Below are 25,189 nucleotides of genomic sequence, written 5' to 3' on the forward strand. Positions count from 1 at the left end.
AATTTTAAACATGGTTTTATTCAGTTTATAAACAGATAAAAACATTAAGATTAATGCATTTTATAGAAGTACTATTCATTATTAGCTCAAGTTACTCCTAGTTACTTCTCTTGATAAAATGATAGTTTAAACTTGGTTTTATTCAGTTTACTAAGAGATAAATAAACAAACATTAAGATGAATGCATTTTATAGAAGTATTGTTCCTTATTAGCTCAAGTTACTCCTAGTTACTTAAATTAAATGATATTTCATACTTGGATTCATTCAGTTTGCAAACAGATAAATAAATCAGCATCAAGATTAATGCATTTTATAGAAGTATCGTTCTTATTAGCTCAAGTTCCTCCTAGTTACTTAAATTAAATTATATTTTAAATGATATTTTGTACTTGCTTTTATTCAATTTACAAACAGATAAATACATTAAGATTAATGCAGTTTATAAAAGTATCGATCCTTATTAGCTCAAGTTACTCCTTATTACTTCTCTTAAATTATTTTTTTAAATGATATTTTATACTTGGATTCATTGTTTACAAACAGAAATTATTTAACATTAAGATTAGTGCATTTTATAGAAGTAATGTTCCTTATTAACTCCTAGTTACTCCTATTTACATCTCTTAAATGATATTTTAAACTTGGTTTTATTCAGTTTACCAATAGATAATTACATTAACGTTAAGATTAATGCAGTTTTTGGAAGTATCGTTCCTTATTAGCTCAAGTTACTCCTAGTTACTTTTCTAAAATGATATTTTAAATGAATTTTATACTTGGTTTTATTCAGTTTAAAAACAGATAAATAAATTAACATTAAGATTAATTCATTTCATAGAAATATTGTTCCTTATTAGCTAAAGTTACTTCTATTTATTTCTCTTAAATGATATTTCATACTTGGATTCATTCAGTTTGCAAACAGATAAATAAATCAGCATTAAGATTAATGCATTTTATAGAAGTATTGTCCCTTATTAGCTCAAGTTACTCCTAGTTACTTCTCTTAAATGATATACTTGGTTTTATTCAGTTTAAAAACAGATAAATTAACATTAAGATTAATGCAGTTTATAAAAGTATCGTTCCTTATTAGCTCAAGTTACTCCTAATTACTTCTCTTAAATGATATTTTAAATGATATATTATACTTGGATTCATTGTTTACAAACAGAAATTATTTAACATTAAGATTAGTGCATTTTATAGAAGTAATGTTCCTTATTAACTCCTGGTTACTCCTATTTACATCTCTTAAATGATATTTTAAACTTGGTTTTATTCAGTTTATCAATAGATAATTACATTAACGTTAAGATTAATGCAGTTTTTAGAAGTATCGTTCCTTATTAGCTCAAGTTACTCCTAGTTACTTTTCTAAAATGATATTTTAAATGATATTTTATACTTGGTTTTATTCAGTCTAAAAACAGATAAATAAATTAACATTAAGATTAATTCATTTCATAGAAGTATCGTCCTTATTAGCTCAAGTTACTCCTAGTTACTTCTCTTAAATGATATTTTAGACTTGTTTTTATTCAGTTTAAAAACAGATAAATTAACATTTAGATGAATTAATTTTATAGACGCATCACTCCCTATTAGCTCAAGCTACTCCTAGTTACTTAAATGATATTTTAAATGATATTTTATACTTGGATTCATTCAGTTTACAAACTGATAAATACATTAACATTAAGATTAGTGTATTTTATAGAAGTATGGTTCCTCATTAGCTCAAGTTACTTCTCTTAACAAATAAAACCAATAATTGCATACATTAAAAGACAATTGCATTAAAAGCCACATCTGGCATGACAAAAACTTTACAGAATCCTCTGAAACTTGATCAAACATTTCTGGAAGCAACATGTTGGTGGTGCGCAGATAAACATCAGATATTTTCTTGTGAAAGTGATACTCAAACACAAAAATACAGTAAGATAGGAAAGAGGCGGGGCTTGTGGAAATATTAGCTCCGTCATATCCACCCAGCTGGAGCACTACAAACACATGCACATGCATGAACACAGCGTAAGTTTGCCCATGCTTTAGTGCAGTGTTTCTCAACCACGTTTCTAGAGGATCACCAGCACTGCATGTTTTGGATGTCTCTTTTGTCTGATAAACCCATTACAGGCCTTTCAGTCTGATCTGAATCAGGTGTGTTTGGTTAGGGAGACATGGAAAATGTGCCAAGATGGTGATCCTCTAGAATTGTTGTGGTTGAGAAATACTGCTTTAGTGCAGCAGTAGCGATACTGCATTAAAAGACATGTAACAAACTTCAGGATGTCTCTTCAGCTGTGAGCGTACACTTCCACAGTTTGCATGCTATAATCAGAGGCGAGGAGGCAGGCGTTATGGCTGTCACGAGTGCGACTACAGTAGAGCCGCGGCATATGGTGATCACAACAAACATGAATACAGCACGTAATGAAAGACACAGGTATTAATGTGAGATTTTATAGCATGTATGTGAAAGCTTGAGAATTACCACTGCCATTCCATATGGTATGCTTTTTTGTTTGCTGAAAATGAGCTAAATGGAGATGCAGAAGCATGTGACGTGTCGTACCATGTGTCTAACATGATCATGATGAAGGTAGATTTCAGCTTTAGGAGAAGTCACAGCACAAAGTATGTGTTATGTAGGTTTAGATGACAGATTAGTTGCAAATTCAGCATTCGTGAGCCAAATTTGTTTGTTTTTTCTTTTGTGTTGTTGTTTTTTGTTCACCAAATGTCTTCAGATGCTTTGGATGGGAGAATTTAGAGGGCAGGGAAAGGACACAACTCCACAAATTCACTCCAAAAAATTCCTTTATTGATATGTCCATATATTACACATTGTTTTTGTTTTTTTTTTGGTTTTTGCCATTTTGTTTTAGAAGGAAAGGGGGAAAACAAATTAGAAAGTGAGAGAATAGGTCAGGAAAAGGGTGTTTGAGATTACATAGATTTATTTATTATAGAAATATAAATAGTTTTATACAAACAGAGCCATGGATTAGATGACGGCAGTGGATCAGATCTGAGAGGGGGGGATCAGAAATCGTACATTTTGAGTGAGTACTCACACAGATAGTTGGGTTTGTAAGGCGCTCGGGCGCTTGGTAAGAGTGTGTGTAGCTCGTGGCGTGTGAGCGTGCCGTGGTGTGACTTGTCTTTGCCAAACGTGGAGAATGATCTATCATCGGCCCGATTGCACGGATCGCCCGGAACCACGCTCTCCTGTACCTCAGTGTCCGGCACCGCGTCCATCCCCGGGACGTGCAGGTTGCTACGGTAGTCGGCACCCTGGCGACTGTCGCCGGGCATGAAGGAGGGCATCCAGCAGCGGTCGGAGTGCCCCAGAGCCTTGCACTCTTCAGTGCAGTTGGAGAAAAGATCAGCTCCTGTGAGAGACAGGGGACAGATGGGAGAATGATTAGCTTTACTCCAGTTGAACATGATCGAGAACATCGTATAATAATAAGCGCTGTTGCTATTTTTAGTCAGGTAGTTCAATCAGAAGTGAAAATTCTTTTATTTACTCATGGAAATGTCATTTCAAACCTGCGTGAGTTTAAAACACCAAATACATAATTTTTTCTTTCCTTCTTTTTTCTTATGTCTTGCAGATATATGAAACAGATTTAGAACATGCCATTCGGACTCATTCAATGAGAGAATGTTTATAAATAAATACAAAAAAGTTGGTTTTAGTTTTGCTTTATATATATTAACAGAAAGATTTTTTTTTCAACACATTTCTAAACAATATAGTTTTAATAACTCATTTCTAATAACTGATTTCTTTTATATATATGTATATATATATATATATATATATATATATATATATATATATATATATATATATATATATATATATATATATATATAGCTTTATATACATCTTTAATAATTAATTAATTAAGTAATTTTGGGCTAATAATTTTGGGCTAAAATGGTGTATAAAAAAAATTAAAAACTGCTTTTATTCCAGCTGAAATAAAACATATAAGACTTTATCCAGAAGAAAAAATATTATCAGACATACTGTGAAAATTTCCTTGCTCTGTTAAACATCATTTGAGAAATATCTAAAAAAGAAAAAAAAATCAAAAGGGGGCTAATAATTGTGTATATATATATATATATATATATATATATATATATATATATATATATATATATATATATATATATATATATATATATATATAAAATTTCAGTACCAAAAAAAAAATACATAATCCTTATTTCCTTTAGCTTTTTCTTGTTAACTCAACTTTTGAAAACATCATCTGGACTGACCTAACATTATTTGTCAGTAACACAAAAAAAAAAATAGTTGGGTTAACATAAGATTATTAGTTTTCTGGAGAGGTGAACTACTCTGTAACAAAACTTTTTAAGTTGTGCCAACTGGACATTTTTTGTCTGCAGAACTGGAATGCCTGAAGCTGAGTGAACAAAAAAATAACATAATTCGTATTTCCTTTCATTTTTTCTTGTGTATTCAACATTTTTTTTTCTTTTTACCTTTAATTGATAGGACAGTAGAGAGTATAGACAGGAAAGCATAGGGAGAGAAGAGAGGGGAAGTAACTGCATAAGACCTCGAGGCGAGAATCTACTGTATATATATATATATATATATATATATATATATATATATATATATATATATATATATATATATATATATATCTTTCAATGGTATTTTCAAGCCCAAAAACACACAATTGTCACATAAATAATGAAAACACATAAAAAGTTTTCCATTTGTAGTGTTGTGTGAATAGGTTAGATTTGATATAAAACCAAAAAAATGCATACAGTTAAAATAAATAAAATGAGAATGCGTGGGTGCGTCAACATCCCCATGTTGAAAAAAAAAAGAGAATATTGTGAAGGCTACAGTGTTTCTCATGCTCCGAGATCTTCTGCTTTCACTTTATCAACTGCTCTACTGTGTAACAATCCGATGTCAACAGTAACACAAAGGAAAAATTGCCATGAATTATCCAGAGCGCGGAGTCTGAAATTATTCATATTTGAATGGAGATGATTATTTAACCAGACAGATTGCGAGCTTTTTACTCGTTTTATAATCAACTGCAGTCATTGTCAGGCTTCAGCAAAGCCCAGTAATTGACTGGAAGGCGGCCCCGCTGAAAGAAGGATAGTTATATACACAAAGCAGTGAACTCTCCAGACCTTTGTTTCTCCCTCTCTGCTTTCCCCCAGTGTCCCTCCCACCAACCGATATTAAACCAATCTACTCTGATGTTTTCATGCTCTTTTCATGCTGTTAATTTCACCATGTCCCTCATCCGCTGGTCTCTCAAGTCCTCGGTACAAACACTAGGCAACGCAACCAAAACTAACAACACTGGGAGAAAGCATCGTCCAAACACACACAAGCTCACACGTACACACTCTTGCTTTTCTGACTAATGACTACACAGAGCATGATAATTAGCCGGTTTCAGAGGAAAAGAACGAGAGGGGAGCTTGAAAGGGGAATAAATAAAAGAGAAGGCCAGAGAGCAGTGTGGCGTCACTATGAACTCTAATGAAGGCCTCTGGATACAAGGGTTTCAGTCTCAAATTCTGCAGAATTTGAATGGACAAGATGACTACATGATATAGTAGTCATGCATTAGTGGTTATGTACTCTGAAAACACAATGGTGATGACAATTTGTAACTATTTTATGTTTTAGTCAATTGGTGGTGATTTTATTGTTTTAACAAGCATTGATTTTTGTATGATCAATATTGTATATATTCATTCAAACGTATTCACCCGCATTCATACACACTTAGAAATAAAGGCACAAATGCTGTCACTGAGGCAGTACCTATTCAAAATGTACAGTTTTGTATCTTAAAGGACTTTTTTGTACCTGTAGTCTATACTTTTGAACCTTTAAGGTACTATAAGCCAGACTCCCTAGTATTTCATGATTTTTCTGGGATTTTTAGCAATAAAAATGACAGATTTTGTGGTGGTAATTCCCAGAAATTTGCCGACAATTTTGCGGTAAAAAATATATAGAGAAATATATATATATATATATATATATATATATATATATATATATATATATATATATATATATATATATATATATATATATATATATGTATATATATATATATATATATATATATATATATATATATATATATATATATATATATATATATATATGAGCAATTCCATGCAAATGTCAACCATGCCATGAAAAAAATTTAGTTTTCACCAAAATAGAAAAACCGTTTCTACATTTTTTGTGCAAGTGTTTTACAGTACTTTAAAAATACTCAAAAATGTCTCAGTCAGTGTTTTCAAACTATTATATTTGATTTTATATATCAAGACAAGAAAAGACAAGACAAGATCTAAAACAGAAATAAACAGTAGGGATTAAGCCAAAGGAAGGTTGTGTGATTTTTTTCTTTCTCAGATTTCACTCCCCGGAGCATCTGACATCATGCACCTCAATCAGGACTTGTGTTAGGACTTCCCCTACTGTAATACTCCTAAAACACGGATTGCCATGAAACTCGTTAATGGCAGTGATGCGTTTTCTCTCGTCAACGGCAGGGAAGAAGTTAAGCGAAATCATTTATTGATAAGATGCACATGATAATACCAGCCATACATGTGAAGTAAAATAATGTCCTTCAATTTGGTCATGTCCAGGAGGCGTCATGCTTGAACCATTCTCCATCATTGTAAGCTGTTTGCTGTTCTGTCTGTTCTAATGCTCCATTTGTTAGATGTTTGCTCCCACTTTATTTTGCAGTCTGATGCCCGTCAAACGCACAAAACACCCAATTTGCGTTGTGATATTCACTCGATTTGAGCCACAGGATGACTAATCGCATCTTTGCATTGACTTCACATGCATTGACTTCACATGCATTGACTTCACATGACTTCATATTTGTATTGACTTCACCCACGCTTCATTCGCATCTGCAAACTGCACAGTCCGCAAAACATTTCCCCCCACTCTCATGTAATGTAATGATTGTGAGGACGCAGGTGAGACGTCATTTTTCGAGAGACACTCAAATACATCACTTTGCGCTGTGTATGCAATGTCTATAAGTCATGTAAAACAATTCTTTGCAAGCTGAAATAAATATAATTTGATTATATAATTTGAAATTGGATTGCAAGTATTTCGCGTTTAAATTAAGAATTTTGCAGGATCGCAAAAAAAACGACTTCGGGGTCTGATAAGCTACACACTTGTACTTTTTAAGGTATAAATATGTACCTTCAAGGTACAAATGTGGACCTATATAAATTCAAATAATATGTAAATGTTTTGTGTGAGGCACAATTTTTTTTTTTTGTATGATTTGTAATTTGTGAATTAAAAAAAAGCACACCATTGATAGTTATGAACCATACCTTTTCTTTCTAAAAGTGTTACATTTATTCATTGATAACTATGCTTAAGGGTGAACACTCATACTTTTTTATTATTATTTTAGAATTGTATGAATTTTCTCTCTTGATGATGGTATCACTTTATTTTAAGGTGTTTTTCTTTGTTACACATGCATGTTTCATATTGTTACAATTAATTATGCATAATAACATGCAACTAACCTTAAACCTAACCTGCATTCTAACCCTAACCATACAGTAGCTACATGTAATTAATTATGATTACTTACTAAGTATTTACACTGTAACAATGAGACATTAAACTAAAGTGTAACCCAATAACGTGCAAGGTTAAAACATCTTTACAAGGTTAAAACATCTTTGTGCCATTCACATATGAAAATCTAAAACCGTGTGAAACATACTGTAGGTCTCAAACTGGATCCCTGCAGGGCCACAGCTCTGCACAGTTTTGCTCCAACTCTAATCAAACACAGCTGATCCAACTAATCAAGGTGTTCAAGACTACTAGACTATTAAGCAGATGTGAGTTGGAGATGGTTGGAGCTAAACTATGCAGAGCTGCGGCCCTTCAAGAATTGAGTTTGAGACCATTGGTGTAAAATATGTACCTTTATTTCTGTGAAATTTGGTTCACTTCGGTGCTTTAACCATTTTATATTCGAAATATTGTTAAATGTGTCATCATTTACTCAACTTTTACTTATCAAAAAGAAGTTTAAGTTTCTTATTTTCTTCTGAACACAAAATAAGATATTTTGAAAATTGTTGGAAACCTGTAATAGTGACTTCCATAGTATTTGTTTTCCCTACTATGGAAATCAATGGTTACAGGTTTCTAACAAGTTTTAAAATATCTTCTTTTGTGTTCAACAAAAAGAGGAAACTCTTAAAAAGTATGTAACCACTCAAGGATGAGTAAATGGTGAGTGGATTTTCAATGTATTAACCTATTCTGTTAACGGCTATATGGATCTTACCTGTACAAGTCCTTCCAAAATAGGAGCAGAACTAGTAAAAACATGAGCTAAGATTGGAATCAAGGTTAGGGATTTGGATGTTTGAACTTGGAGAAAAGGTTAGAGCAGGGATCAGGGTTAAGCCTTGTTTAAACTGATACATTCACCCTTCCGTGAACCATCACAGCAGTGTTCTTCACATGCACTGCACTGCAAGATTCTCTCCTATCTGTATTCAGTAAACCTTAGAGAAATGTGTATCTAAATGCCCTTTTTAATAAGAACAAGTGAGCAGAAAAAAAATGTAATGGGCGATTTCACAGTGCATTTGGAAACATAGCACTTTTAAAATTATTTGAAATTGTTCTGCGCCTCAAAATATCCCAGAAATAATCCATCTGCAAACTAATGTTCCTTTATGTTTGGATTGATGATGACACTATTGGTTTCAATTTTGCAGATGCATCTAGAACTGGATATATTTGGAGCTCTGGATGGTGTTGGGATTATTGTTCCAGAACCAATAAAACATAATCCAGCAACAAGACGTTATGGTCTGCAAGATCCAAGTCAACACGAGCAGCATAATAAGGTATAGTGTGATCTATTATGCAAAATATTACATGATTCTTTCCCCCCATTAAATATGAATGATGTATTAGTTATTTTGTCATAATATCACAATTAACTGAATTTTAAATGAGGTTTTGCTATGTCCTTGGGTGTACGGCGCTAATGCCTAATAAGGCGTTTTGGTTTAATTGGTAATTAGTTGTTGAAGGTTTTGTAATTTTGCCTCTGTGCACAATATCACTTTCTGTCCTGGTAGTCTTTTTAATAAACTCTATATCTGCTTATTTATTTACACTCAAATCTCAGAATGGAAAAAATTCTGTCATATCAAAGTTATAACATAACATTTTAATATATTGTTTTAAAACAGCAATTGAATCATCATTCAGAAGCTGTGACCTTTCCTCACCAATCCATCAACAATTTTGCAAACAGTTAGTATTAATAAAGCTTTAAATGAGGATTTCTTTGTATATAAAAATCATCACTTTTTATTTATTGCTAATGTGCAGGGTTGGGGGTACAAGTAACGCAAGTTACGTAATAATATTACATAACAAGTAAATTTCCGCATAACTTTTAAAAATTAAGTAATAATATTTGAGTTACTTTTTTTAAAAAAAAGCAAGTTACATTTTTGTTTAATTAATTAGCTTTTAAAATGTAAATTGCTGAATTAAAATTGACATGAGAGAAAACATGGAAGAAAAGCAATTGTACTTGAAAATGGTTGGTACTTCACTTATAAGACAAAAGGCACAAAAGCAGCAAACACATTGCTTTTAACTTTCATTAATCTATATATACGGCATGCAGAGCTCTGGGCTCAGGAAGTTCTCAGAAGATAACATTATCCTACATTATTAGTTTCGAAGGTAAATAAAGGTGTATGTAATACGTTGTGTTAATTGCAGAGTTCCTCTATTTTAAAACAAAAGTTCTGAAAGAGATCAAGCCTCAGCCTGGTAAAAAAAAGTTATGCAAAAGTAACACAGAAGTAGCGTAACACATTGCTTACCATAAAAAGTAATGCAACTAGTAACTTTTTTGGAGAATAACTCTTGTAAATAAATATTGTAATGCATTACTTTTCAAATTAACTTTGCCTGCTAATGTGTGAACAGCTTGTACCAAAAAAACTTTCCCTGACTTCCCAAACAAACTATATTAACAGTGAATTTTAAAGACATCATCACATATAGGCAGAATTGTAATTCCAGTCAAGCCTGGGCAAAATTGTGTCCACACATTTCATGAGGGTTGGTTCCTTTTGCACAATTCACGCTATTAACAAACCTTTAACTAAGACTTTTAGCTCAATAAACTACTAATTAACTGCTTATTAATAGATATTAAGGTAGCAGCGGGTTTAGGTATTAGGGATATAAATTAAGATCATGGTAATAAACATTTAATAACTTGGTATTAGGCAGGTAATAAGCCTGTAGTTAACTTGTTACTTAATCTAAAGTGTTACTGTTTTTTTTATTATTATAATAAAGTATGTTATTTTTTTTATTATTCTTTTAGCTCCTTTGATTAAACAAAATATGTTTTTTTTCTCCATCTGTTTAAAATAAAACAATACACAAGTTTTTTTTAAGCTGTACAAGCTATTCATATTTGTATCCTGTTTATTATTATTACTTTTAGTCCTAATATGACATAGCAGCTGATCAACAGAATCCATCACAACAAACTTTTGATTTAAGGCATTATTAACCACTTTTTTATTTTGAAAGCCCCTTTAGTAGTTATATTTATTATATTTTACAACAAACACACGGCTCTTCTAATAGACCCTTTAAAGAACTAGTGCTGTTGGATAGCGAGTCATGTGTTCATGTGAAGATCACAAGAAACCCTTTTTATGTCGAGGTTAAAAGAAAAGGAAGCCAAAAATAATGCATGGCCTCTTACATAGATTTTCCACGCCGGGTAAAACAAAGCGTCTTACTGTTCTGATATAAACTTTATGACTTGAGACCACAGAATGAGGGCAAATCGTTTTTTAATGTAATTTATTTGATACATTTTTGCTTAACGTCACTGCTTATTCGATTGATGAACACACGCAATCTCACCGGCGAAACAATTTCTTTGATAATCAAATCAAACTCAGCAATCTTTATGCAAAAAAATCACATTACTTTGAGAATTCCAGTTAATAATGTTTGTTATTGTTTTTACATCAGTAGAAGAAGAATAGTTAGCCATCTGTGCCCTTAATATACAAAGTTGTCTAAATTTTGCCAATGGAATCTGATCATTTATATGTTTTATTATTCCATTAATATGCAAAACAATGTATTTATTTTCATAAGTTAAGAAACTCCATAACAAAACCGTCTTGTATAGTGGATACAGAACTGTTGATATGGTGATAAATGTCAGATTCAAACAAGTATAACAAGAGAGGGGTGGTACATTAAATGAAGTCATGATTTGATACTTGATTTCGGTACTAAACTTGTGATACGATGTCAATATTTATATTCATATTTATAGTATGATATTAGTATTTTTATTTGCTCAAACTTATGATAAAAATTATAATAGTATAATTAGTGTTGTCAAAAGTATCGAGTTTGGTACCAATCGGTACTGAAATTTTAAAAAAATCCATTTAACGCTAACATATGAGCGCTTTTGTGTAGATCAGTCGATCCATCAGCGGATCGCTTATATGCCTGCTCATAGACAGACCAGCGGATCATGGCCAATCACAGTAATTTCTATTGAGCACATGAACACAATAGCGAATCAACTTTAAGTATACAATAAATACCGTTCAAATGTTAGCGGAAAATTGAAGTTTTTAAAATTTCAGTACCGATTGCTACCGAACTCGACACTTTTGACAACCTTAGCTGTTGTCCTTGATACATGTGATGGTGATGACATCAGAATACAGCTATTCGTAATTCTGAATATGAATTTAGCAATACGCTAATTTCATGCGGCTGCCATTGCAAAAAACTAAAGCTAGGCTGTGGAGGGAAAAAACCCACAAGTATAGGATCAGCACTGTAAACATGATGTGGACTACAAACCTCCAGCTGTTGCTAGATGCATTTCAAAATGCAGATATGGTGTACACATCACTTTAATATCATTCGGTTTAATTTAATTTAAACAATTAAAAGCATATTAGGCATCAAAAAATTCCAACTCTTTAAGAGTAATATGGTTAAGTGTCCTCCTAGGCACTGTTAAACACTGTTGAGCACATTCTTAAACACAGCTGATTTCCCATAGTGTTCACCAGTGCTCAACAAAAATGACTGTGGTCAGAGATCGACTTATCTTCACGACTTTAAAATGCTCCAGTGTCCCTATATTTGTGTTTGCACTCAGTAAAGAGTGGTGAACTGATGACCTTCACAGCCAATCACAGTCATTTATGTTAAGCACTGGTGATAACTATGGCAAATTATATTAATGTTTAAGAATGCGCTTAGAGGCGCTTAAATTTTAGCGGGAAATTGAGGTTTTTTAGGGTTTTTTTCAGTACCGAAATTCAGTCTAATGTAGTGAAAGAATCAGTTCATTAACTTGAGTTTGATAAATGGCATCTAAGGCTTACATCTTGCTTACATCATCTTTTAAAAGTGACTCGTATCAGATCATCTGCATTTACACAGCACACGGATCGTCTGCATTTACACAGCACACGGCAAAGGCGCAATGACCAGGGAAAAAAAAGAGCGGGCGCTGACTAACAGCTGATAATCAAAGAGCGCTTTTTTCTCTATTTCTGTATGCAGTCTGTTCGCAGCTTTTGACAAGCTGTTTTACTTTAGTTTATGACAGAAAGGTTCTCATTTGGCCATCTTCTTTTGATATATAGGCTTTTTTAAACCTTTAGGCATCTTAATGTAATGTCCATTGGCGTGATTTAAGCACATGATGTATGCACTAGTTTTATATTAGTTTATATTGGTTACGTGGCAGACATTGCGCTCTCTCGCTCTCGTTAACATGCTTAAATACCTGTGCTATATGACAATGTAAAAGCCGTCTTAGTCCTCGTGTATGAGATAAGGTTTGCGACTCTGCTGATGTCTGTTCTGAAATTAAAGCATCAGACATGACATCATTCGCTAAGGTTTTTAATGATGCGTGACTCGCATTGACTGGTGAAAATCCGATCTACCTGCTTACACTGCAGACACGAGAACACAGATCCGATTCATATCAGATAAATTTCCACATATGAACAAGGCCTGAATCTGATTTGAGTAAATCGGAATCCACGTGATTTGTTCCTGCTTACATGTACATGGGCTATGTCCGAGCTGTGCCACATGGGAGAAAAAAATCGGAATTGAGTCACTTGAACAGTGCAGTGTAAATGCAGCCTAACATGTGTGTTTGGGAAAGAAAACTAGCTAAATAGTTAGCTAACTGGTGCCATTTCCCTTAACTTAGCTGAAAAGGAGATCTGATATCCCTTTTTATTTTCACTATCCATTCAGAACAGACCTTTGGGTCACTCGGAAGGCGCACTTTCTTTTCGCTGATAAGATATACAGCCAGGTACACAACGTTCCTGTGTGACTCAGACGTTACTTCCGGGTTTCTTCCCACCGCAGCCTTGATTTTGCTTTTAAAATGGCTGCCGCGTAAAAACAGTCTATTTTGTAAGACAACTGTTTTGTACTCTGTCACTGACTGTAAATAATCTATTTTCACTAGTCATTTCACTAGTCATCAAGCCTAAAATTGTTCTTACCCCTGGCAAATTATGACTTAAAGTTATTTTTATTCAACCAGCAAGTTTTGATGACACAGTCTTCTCCCAAATGATAATAAAAACGATGTACAAAAGGCATCGTCGTAGAAAAAAAAATTCTCAGCTTTTATTTACATTTTAAGCAAAATCTTTAAGTCAGAATTTGGCGTGATATGAATAATTTCAGGCTAACCTGTATATATGAAATGAGAAATGTGGAGAGGAGGAGCCTGTAGGCTGATATGGGAAATCTAAGACAAAGTTAAAGACAAAGGCTAACAGTGGAGAAGGAGGGCAGTGGATGCATGTCAGGACAATCTGTAATCTCTAATTCCTTGTGGCAGAAGCTTTTCTGAGTCAGATCAAAGGACAAATCTGCTGCACTGATAAACCTGGCCATGCTATGAGTGTGTTCTGCTTATATTAACACACAGGAGACTGGTGTTGTATTGGGGTAGAACTGCTGTAATGATTTGCATAGGTGACCAGGAAACGTGTTATTAGCCAAGCTTTGTAACCTGCAGATATATGCAGAAAAACTGGAGATTAAATGCACTGATCCAGAATTCTGTGCTTATTAGAATCGCTATAGGGGACTTCCATTGATGATCAAGCGTTATTTAGCCATCAAAAGAGTCTTGCTATGCACTAAGTAATCAGCTTGTTTGCAACACCTCTTTCATTTACCGAACAGAACAGAAAATGCTGGATAATCTGTAATGAGGGCTGAAATGGATGCATCAGACCAATCACAAGTGGACAACGCTAAACACTGGAGAAATGGGGTGTAAAATTCTTGGATTCTGAACACTTCCAGAGGTGGTTAAAAACACTCTTGATTGAATTGCTTACACAGTGTAAACGCTCATCCAGTCGAATTGCCACAAAAGACCACCTACTCCCCGTCAACTGACTGAACACATGCTCATAATGGGATGTTTTGTAGGAAAATGAAGCAAAATGAGGTATTCTTGCTTATATTATTTCTCTTTTGTTGATTTTGATTGCTTCTATTGTCTGAGATGTCAGCTTAGTCTTTAGTCGTTCTCAAGAAACCGCTAGAATTGTATCTTTTCCGTCAGCACTTCTATTATTGCTAACATTCTTTATTTTATTTTATAATCTACTTAAATTGCTCTGGCCTTGTAATACTAACACTTTCTAGTCTATTTTATTGTCTGCTTTTTATTGAAATAATAATTATTAGAATAATATTTCCCAGAGATGGGTTGCGGCTGGAAGGGCATCCGCTGTGTAAAACATGTGCTGGATAAGTTGGTGGGTTATTCCGCTGTGGCAACCCCGGATTAATAAAGGGACAAAGCAGAAACGAAAATGAATAATAATAATAATAATAATAATAATAATAATAATAATAATAATATTAAGGCGACGCAGTGGCGCAGTAGGTAGTGCTGTCGCCTCACAGCAAGAAGGTCGCTGGTTCGAGCGTCGGCTGGGTCAGTTGGTGTTTCTGTGTGGAGTTTGCATTTTCTCCCTGCGTTCGCATGGTTGTCCTCCGGGTGCTCCGGTTTCAATTAAATGTAGTAATGTTCAACTAAATTTTTTTGGTCTAAATTCATCCCATACAAATTAATTGCAACCACTTAGATTATCTTATTTAAGCTAATACATCTTTTTTCAGTATACTAACTACTACTAATGTGTCGAAACATCAGTTTTACATCAACCATCCCTACAAAACAACAGATTACGATTGAAATTGTAGTTGCTATCAACACCCTTTTTTTAATTAGCTTGCTTGATTACTTGTAACATGGGTCTATTCATCCAACAGCACTCACACAACCCACACTGAGCACAACGTAACATAGTGTGAAGAAATAAGGGAGGAGAACCAGAAAATTGATGAAATCCAAACACAAGTGATCACAAGAGAACACGTTAATACTCCATGTAAACAGTAATGTGTCTCTGCTGACCTACAAATCCCTGAAAACGAATGTTTATAGCAAGTAAAAACAGGCCTTTAGACATGATAAACGTATATTGCTTGTATTTAAAGCTCAAGAGTCAAAACAAAGTATCAAATCATCTCTCAGTTTCATCTAGAAATGCTTAAGGAAAAAAAAGCTAGCGGTTAACATAAGGTAAGAATAAAGCTGTAACATTATCTTGAGATCGGTGGTTTTGTAAAAGCAGACTTCTATGTCTTAGCACGTCTAAGCAGTTTTGGAGATCTTTTCTGAAACTCTAGAGGAGCCGTTTGTGAGATTACAGGCTTATTTTTTTCCTCAAGAGAGATCCGAAAAAGCTTAAGCAGAGATCTCAATTCACTCTCAGTATCAACGCTGTCAAGGATAAGCAAAGTTAAAGTGATTTCTTATGTGATTTTTCTTTCCCTATGTGCAACTCGCTGCTTCTAATCTTACGGACTGAACGTCTGAATCCACGCTCGGATCACATTTCTGCTCAGATGTGTTGTGAAATCCATAGATCACTTCGGCGAGCTGTCCACTTTGTTATTCGGCTATTATATCAGGGTGATGTATAAGGATGGGGATGTGCGGATGTACACAGAGGCATAAATCTGGTTAAAGCAGGCATCCGAGGCCATTGTGACATCATCGATATTAAGTACACAGATAAACCTGACTGCATACAATCAAACTCAATGTAATTAGAAAAGAGCACTCTCTAAATAGCAGGCAGAAGCTCACAGCAGGACCTTCGCATCGATATCACAGTCACACGCAGAGAACATGCAGGACTTGATAGCGTCCCGTCTGATTGAGGTCTGCTTCTGGATGTGAAAACAGCCTGTGAATAATAGAAAGCTATGAGATATGCCTGAAGAAGTCCTGAAGGCAATGACAGGGCTTGTAATAGAGTTAATATTTTACGAAATTAGAATGTACATTTGTGGCATATGGCATAGATTGCACAGTGATGCACTTTATTTTTTGAGTTGACTCCAATTAAACGTACAAGTAATTTCAACTTATATTACATTGCTTGAAGTGCTTTAAAACATTAATTAAGCTGAATCCAGTATAACTTACTGGATGAACTTGAAATGAACTTACTGCAATGTATAAAAAATACATTGAAACATGGCTATTTTGTAATTGTGTATTAATTTGAATATAAATTAATTTAATATACTATTATAGTATATTTTTATTTTATTTTTTAATAGTTTTGTTGAGTATTTTTGTCATTTTTTAAATTTGTATTTTTTTTTATCTTTTTAGGTATTTTAGTTGTTAAAAGTGTTACATTATAACACTTTTAATGGGTAAATAACTAAATAAACGTTAGTTGAAATTGAAAATATATACAGATATATACAGTTATATATACAGTGCATCTGGAAAGTGTTCATGTCGCTTCACTTTTTTCCACATTTTTTTATGTTACAGCCTTATTCCAAAATGGATTAAATTCATTTATTTCCCCAAAATTCTACACACAATACCCCATAATGACAATGTGAAAAAAATAATTTTTGAAATCGTTGCAAATTTATTAAAAATAAAAAAAATTATGAAAAATCACTAATACATAAGTATTCACAGCTCTAAATTACAGCTACAGCTCAGGTACATTCTGTTTTCACTGATCATTCTTGAGATGTTTCGGCAGCTTAATTGGAGTTCACCTGTGGTAAATTCAGTTGATTGGACATGATTTGAAAAGGCATACGCCTGTCTATATAAGGTCCCAGGGTTGACAGTGCATGTCAAAGCACAAACCATGCTTGAAGACAAAGAAATTGTCTGTAGACCTACGGGACAGTATTGTCTCGAGGCACAAGGCTGGGGAAGGTTACAGAAACATTTCTGTTGCTCTGAAAGTTCCAATGAGCAGAGTGGACTTAATCATCCATGAGTGGAAGATGTTTGGAACCACCAGGACCCTTCCTAGAGCTGGCCGGCCATCTAAGCTAAGTGATCAGGAGAGAAGGGAATTAGTCAGGGAGGTGATTAATAACCTGATGGTCACTCTGTCTGAGCTCCAGCATTCTTCTGTGGAGGGAGGAGAACCTCTCCACACCTGAACCTGACCTGACGGAAGCCACTCCTTAGTATTGGAATTGCCAAAAGGCATCTGAAGGACTCTCAGACCATAAAAAACAAAATTCTCTGGTCTGATGAAACTAAAATTTAACTCTTTGGAGTGAATGCCATGTGTTACGTTTGGAGAAAACCAGGCACTGCTCATCGCCAGGCTAATTCCATCCCTACAGTGAAGCATGGTGGTGGCAGCATCATGTCGTGGGGATGTTTTTCAGCAGCAGGAACTGGAAGAATAGTCCGGATAGGGGGAAAGATGAATGCAGCAATGTACATAGATATCCTGAATGAAAACCTGCTTCAGAGTGCTCTTGACCTCAAACTGGGGTGACGGTTCATCTTCCAGCAGGACAATGACCCAAAGCACACCGCCAAAGTATCAATGGAGTGGCTTCACAACAACTCGGTGAATGTCCTCGAGTAGCCCAGCCAGAGCCCAGACCTAAATCCTATTCAACAGCTCTGGAGAGATCGGAAAATGGCTGTACACTGTCAGTTCTCATCCAACCATCCTTCCAAGTGGAATGGGCAAAAATTTCCAAAGATAGGTGTCTTTGACCTTGAGGCTGTAATTGCTTTTAAAGGTGCATCAACAAAGCATTGAGCAAAGGCTGTGAATACTTATGTACAAGTGATTTTTTTAAATCTTTATATATATATAAATTTGCAACAATTTCAAAAATTCTTTTTTTACATTGTCATTATGGGGTATTGTGTGTAGAATTTTGGGGAAATAAATGAATTTAATCCATTTTGGAATAAGGCTGTAACATAAAAAAATGTGGAAAAGGTGAAGTGCTATGAAGGCTTTCCGGATGCACTGTATGTGTGATTTGATTGTTTGTATCAAATGCCAAACTTTGCTGCAAAAATATATAGTAATAGGTAGCAATAAAGTCAACTAAACTACAATAAAAAAAAAATTTATTGTGTATAATAATAAATTAATACAAATAGTAATAAAGCCCTTGGTAGGTCCAGTATGATATAAAAATAACACTGAAAACTAGTGTATTTGGAGCTCTCAAAAATGAAGAAAAACATTGTGGAAAAGTAATATACCACAATCACAGATGTTCCTTTACAAACAGGATTAGATTTCTCAGAGGACCCTGAGTTAACTTCAAAACAGCAAGGGTTGTGGAAGAAAAAAAACAGGCATTTTCAATTTGGATGGGATTAAAATCACAAAGTATGTCTGCGAAACAGAATTACCCTCCTGGGGGAAAACAAGTCCTATTTGAATGAGGATTAAGGTTGAAATTTTCTAGAAAACAAAGTTTGAATGCGGTCATTAAATGGTTCAATCTGAGTTAAATGCAGAAATTTGAGCAGATAGTTCGGCATTAGGGCACTTTCGATAAAAAGAACATGACAATGTGGCATCTATTATGCATCGGAAGCTCTAGACCTCAAGGATTTTTTAGCTGTCAGGAGATATTTGAGCTGTCAGAATAATTGCATTTAAAGTCTAACAGCGATGCGGTTCAGCAAACTGCTTTTGCAGAGTTCATTCAATTGTTCTGCAATATAATACATCCAAGTGTAGCAGGTTGTGTGCTGTAGATTAACACCTGTGCTGGATAACCAATAAATATTGTATGCACAGAAATAAAATCAACACAATTGGCCATGAAATACTATAATTACAGGCGCACATTCAATTTATTATTAAATATCCTTCGTACACTGTAAAACCTAACACTGAGAATCACTAAATGCAATAAGTTTGTTTAACTTGACCCAATGAAAGAGAGTTATGGTGATGCATAAACTGATTAAATGAAGCAGAACTCAAACCTAATGATTTATGAATTAATTAAGTATATATTTTTGTGTTAACTTCAATACCAAGCCATTTGAGTAGCTATATTTTACATAGCTATATTAGTTGTTTGGACTTCATTTGTTCTAAACTAAACACATACCGATTTAACAACTGAACTTAAATTAAGTTACTAATACTATAAATGTTTCACAATATCAACACAAACAATATATATATATATATATATATATATATATATATATATATATATATATATATATATATATATATATATATATATATATATATATATATATATATATATGTGTACAGTTGAAGTCAGAAATAAAAGACCCCCTTTGATTTTTTCTTGTCTTTTTTTAAATATTTCCCAAATTATGTTTAACAGAGCAAGGAAATTTTCACAGTATGTCTGATAATATTTTTTCTTCTGGAGAAAGTCTTATTTGGTTTATTTCGGCTAGAATAAAAGCATAACACATAACACTAGAATAACACCATTTTAAGGACAAAATTATTAGCCCCTTTGAGCTATTTTTTTGATGGTCTACAGAACCATTGTTATACAATAACTTGCCTAATTACCCTAACCTGCCTAGTTAACCTAATATACCTAGTTAAGCCTTTAAATGTTACTGTAAGCTGTATAGAAGTTTTTTGAAAAATATCTAGTGAAATATTATTTACTTTCATCATGACAAAGATAAAATAAATCAGATATTAGAAATGAGTTATTAAAACTATTATGTTTAGAAATGTGTTGAACAAATCTTCTCTCCGTTAAACAGAAATTGGGGAAAAAAAATAAAGAGGGGGGCTAATAATTCAGAGGGGCTAATAAATCTGACTTCAATTGTATGTATATGTATAAGTTTACAGTACTCAAACCATAACCTTAAAGGGTTTTCCACAATCGGTTTCCTCAAACAGTTTGAAATAACTTAACTTATCAGGTTTTACAGTGTGCATTAATGGTCTTAGTATACACTCAAAATATTTTTGCTGCTTGTTCAAACTATGTGAAATGAGCTAAAACAACACAATTATTGATATTATTTTTGGGACAACTTAAATGTTTTATGTTCAATCCACTTCAATTTGTTAACTTCATCAATTTGTCTTGGGACAACATGAACGATTTGTGTGGAACCCTGCATTTTTTAGTGTCACTGTAAAAAAAGTTCTGGGTTCCACACTATTGATTTGTGTTGGGACAACATGACAAAATTAAGGTCATTTATTAGATTTTACAAATTTAAGTGGATTGAACAAAAAAAATTAAGTACCCCCATTAAAAAAACTCATGAATTGTGTTGTTTCAGCTCATTTTGAGCTGATTTCTAAAGTTAATTTGGTTCAATTTAACAATTTAAGGCAGTACCATTTTTTTATTACAGTGTACCTTATTTATTTATTTATTTATTTATTATTATTATTATTATTATTGTTGTTGTTGTTGTTGTTGTTGTTGTTGTTGTTGTTACTTATTTATTTGTCCATTTGTTAATTTATTTCTTATATATTTATTAGTCTATTATTTTATAAAAATTAATTGTATTTATTGTATTTATAAATATTTTGAATTTCAACTAACTGCCTCATCTTTATTTAGTTAATTGCACATTAAAAAGATTGTAATGTTAATATAACTAAAATATCTACAAATTAATTTAAAAAAATATATTTAAGATTATATCGACAATAAAAAATGACAAATACAGAACAAAAAATAAATAAATAAATGAATTAAAGGTGTTTTAGGCGCGTGCACACGCAGCAAGAATTCGGCGTTTGTTTTTGTCTGTTTCTATGTATATCTTTTAAATTACATTGTTATTTTAATAGGGAAACTAATTGGGCTGATAGAAGAAATTGATTTTTTTCCCAAATTTTTGTTTAATGTAGAGATTTTTTTTTCAACACATTTTTAAACATAATAGTTTCAATAAGTCTTTTCTAATATTTGATTTTTTTTTATCATTGCCATGATGACAGTAAATAATATTTTACTAAATATTTTTCAAGACACTTGTATTCAGCTTAAATAAACTAGTTTGCTGCTTGTTCGAATTATGTGAAATGATTTGAAACAACACAATTCTTGAGATTATTTAAGGACAACTGAAATGTTTTAAGTTAATCATTTTGTGTTCGGACAATGTGAACGAAATGTGTGGAGCCCTGCATTTTTTAGTGTCACTGTAAAAAAGTGCTGGCTTCCTTACAGTCGATTTGTGTTGGGACAACATGACAAAATTAAGGTCATTTATTAGTTTTTACAAATTTAAGTGCATTGAACAAAAAATAATTAAGTACCCCCATTAAAAAAAAAAACTCAGGAATTGTGTTGTTTCAGCCCCTTTAACTAAGTAGTTTGAACAAACAGCAAACAAAAAAAATTGAGTGTAGAGTTTTTGAGAGTTTGAGTGTAGCAGGACTTTGGGGTTGCAGACATCTAGAAAAAAGCAAAAAAAATTAAAAATATAGAGAGAGATGCTGTGTTGAGTACAAACACACTGACTAACTAAGCTGTTCCCCATCAGGAAGCGCTCTGCATCCCACTGTGTGCGTGTTATTTTTGTCTCTTTCCGCTTCTCTTGCATTTTCTCTTCTGGAGACCTCATCACATCTTTTATCAATGGTGTGCAAAAGCATCAGAACGAAAAGGAAAAAACACTGCCAAAGCCCCGATGAGCAGAATTTCCCTTCTGAACACCTGTCGTTGGGCTGACCAAAGACCTGAGCTCCCGCTGAGAATCATTTCTTTGTTGCTAGGGTTGAGAGAAAACTTTGCTGTATTTGTTTTGAAGAACAAAAGTGCAAATAATGATGATTTACTGTAAATATCTGGGTGGGCTTTCATTCAACTTTTAGCTTCGATGTCGATGATTAACTAACAAATGTTATTAATATGAAGCTGGTTTTTTTTCTTTTCCTTTCTAGTAAAAAGCTTGTATTTAACTCTGCATCATTGGTTCTTGTTTCATTTTACTGGAAACAGAACTTCACACTTAGTGAGCTGAGGCAATAATCCAAAGAATAAACAGCTGTTTAGCTACAGTAAATGAATAAGGTTAAAACAAAAGAAATATGTCTTTTTTTAAAGCAAAATGATACATTCTGTTCTTTATGACCATATTTTTGACTCAGATAATATACAGGGTGATTCAAAAAGAATACCACAACTTTGAAAATCTGTATTTAACCAAATAAACATGGTGGAACCTTGGGTTATTAATCAATGTGAAGAGTACTTAACAAAGTTCTTTTTCAGTAGAAAACAAGTTTATAGATGTTCAACATGACCCCGTCCAGACTACTTGAGTGACATCAACCCAAAAGTTGTTGTATTGTTTTTCAATGACCCTGTACAGTGTTTTGTATTTAATACAACATGTTATAGTTTAAGTTGGGATATTTTATATAAAACATTTTTTTTAATAATGTCATATTTATATAGATTTAAAAATATGAAGGTTATTAAGGTTTTTTTAAATAGTCCCAAACAGTTTAGTAATACCTACTCTGGACAAAGAGAATGTATGTAGGGGGAAAACATATTAAATACAAATTTACAATTGCTTATTTCAAATAAATAATAATATCTGATACATATATAAAAAAATATCCCAGTTTTATAAAAATATCAGGTTTACCTAGAATGTTTTTGAGAATTCACCTCAAATTACCTCACTGCTCAAATGTCCCCATCTGTCACTTTAAATGCAAATGCAATTAGTTACTGTTTGCCACCTCCCCTTTCAATAAAAGGGTGAAGCTTTTACAGCTCTTGCCTTGATTACTCTAAAAACAACATAGCACATGTTTTCAACCCAGGCTCATTTTGAAAACGTACCGATATATACATTTCTGCTCCAAATACGTCCCATGAGGTAAGTTATATATATATACTTTTTTTTTTTGCAGTTTCTGTTTTTCGTGAACCCACTGCTGTATACACCTTTTGAGATCTCAAATTTCTGCCATTCGCGCCTGCTGTTCTTGCATGAATTTACCAGAAGCTGTTGTCGACTGACTGTCGACTGACTTAATGACTGACTGACGGACCGATCGACTGACCCACCCTCCTATTATCACCTGCCCACCCACTTCCCTAAACCCTACCAACAGTTTTAAAAAGCAATCCAGAAAAAGTAAAGCCCTCGCCTGATTTTTACTTATTTTTTTTATTTTTTTTATTTTTAATTTTATTTTTTATATATTTTTTTTATATTATTTATATATATATATATATATATTTTTTTTTTTTTTTTTTTTTTTCATTATTAACAAACTTTTGTGCAGTTGAAAGCTTTTGTGGATGTTAAAGGTTCTTCATCAAAGCCAATATGTGAAGATAACACAAGTTTTCTTTCTTGTGAACTCTTGTCAAACACAACACGATTGTAGCAAAAGCACACAAGCAAAACTAATTACTTTTAATCATGTTGATTATTTCTGTAAACAGCATCATTTTCATTCTTTAGAGCAAACATTTTGCACTAAAAATACCATATTAAAATATATATTGCTCCCTGAAATTAGTTTGTTTATCTTTATTTTAGTGGTTAGTAGCTTCTAGCGTAGCGTCTACAGTTTCATAAGGATAGGCTCACTGTAGTCAACCTACTTTAAATTATAAATATCTTGGCAAGCTACAGTTTCAAAGTTATCCCTGCAGCATTGACTTTCACTATAGCTACAAACTGTGTGTGTGGATGTGTGCGTGTGTGTCTCCAGAAAATGGAGTTACTCTGATTGGGATCTGATAGCGTTAAATTACAGTGACAGGAGTGATTTGATTAATGTCATCACCTCACATCCCTCATTTACAGATAATCATCAATCTATCGCTCACTCGTGTTAATCTAATTGTGTAATTTGTCACGCTTCTCTCACTTCGCAAACAAATGCAGTTGTAAAAGTCTAAATCTGACCCCAGCTCTTAGCTTGACCATCATACTCATCTGAGAAAAGCTCAAAAGAGTCAATAAAGTAGCTTGAAAGATCTACTTTCTATTTTCTGATCTGTTCCAAAAATACCTATTATGAAAAAAAAACGTTTTTATTTCAGGAATATTGAAACGTTCCTCTAAAATGCTTTATTTCGTCAGTACATACAGCGTACACTCAGTATTTAGAGAGTTTTGAAGAGGTCATATTAACCCAGAATATTAAGTAAAATATATCACCCACTTCGAATGTTATCACTCGATTGAATGGGCATTAGCTGATAGATTTGACCCAGTAGAAGCCTCCTGCGCCTACTGTAGTCTTAGAAGACTGTTATCATCCATCCACATGGTTAATCAGTTATACTAATACAGAAGACTCCAGATCCAGATCTGTTTTTACATTACTGTGAGGGTTGGGTTTAGAGTTGTTACAGGGTAGACGTTAATAAAATAATTAACATATATATCATTCTCATTAACTTCCAACCGCAGCCATTTGTGATCTATAGCTGATGAACCATGTGGAAGGATGATAACAGCCTTCTGTGCCTACCAATAGGTGCAGAAGGCCCCTACTGGCCCTTATCTATTAGCTGATAAGCACTGATAATTCCCATTCAATCTAGTGATAACATTCGCATTGGCTGAATATATACAGTAAAGCCCAAATATTATACCCCTGGCTGGCAATTTATAACTTAAAGGTATGACTTT

At 33.3% G+C, this 25,189-nt stretch overlaps 1 protein-coding gene across 3 annotated transcripts in view; it reads right to left on the reverse strand.

The window, feature by feature from the left end:
• The window catches only part of pcdh10a (protocadherin 10a), a 36,124-nt gene that overhangs the window by 1,283 nt on the left and 9,652 nt on the right, over nucleotides 1-25,189 (reverse strand). The window contains exon 4 of one of the 3 annotated variants that reach the window (XM_056461584.1): nucleotides 3,246-3,403. In XM_056461584.1, coding sequence (XP_056317559.1) covers nucleotides 3,246-3,403 — 158 coding nt within the window. Of the gene's footprint in view, nucleotides 1-2,796; nucleotides 3,404-25,189 lie in introns of those variants that run through there. The other 2 variants (XM_056461573.1, XM_056461564.1) reach the window with 2 other exon arrangements.

Source organism: Danio aesculapii, chromosome 1, assembly GCF_903798145.1.
Source record: "Danio aesculapii chromosome 1, fDanAes4.1, whole genome shotgun sequence".
Taxonomy (NCBI): Eukaryota; Metazoa; Chordata; class Actinopteri; order Cypriniformes; family Danionidae; genus Danio; species Danio aesculapii.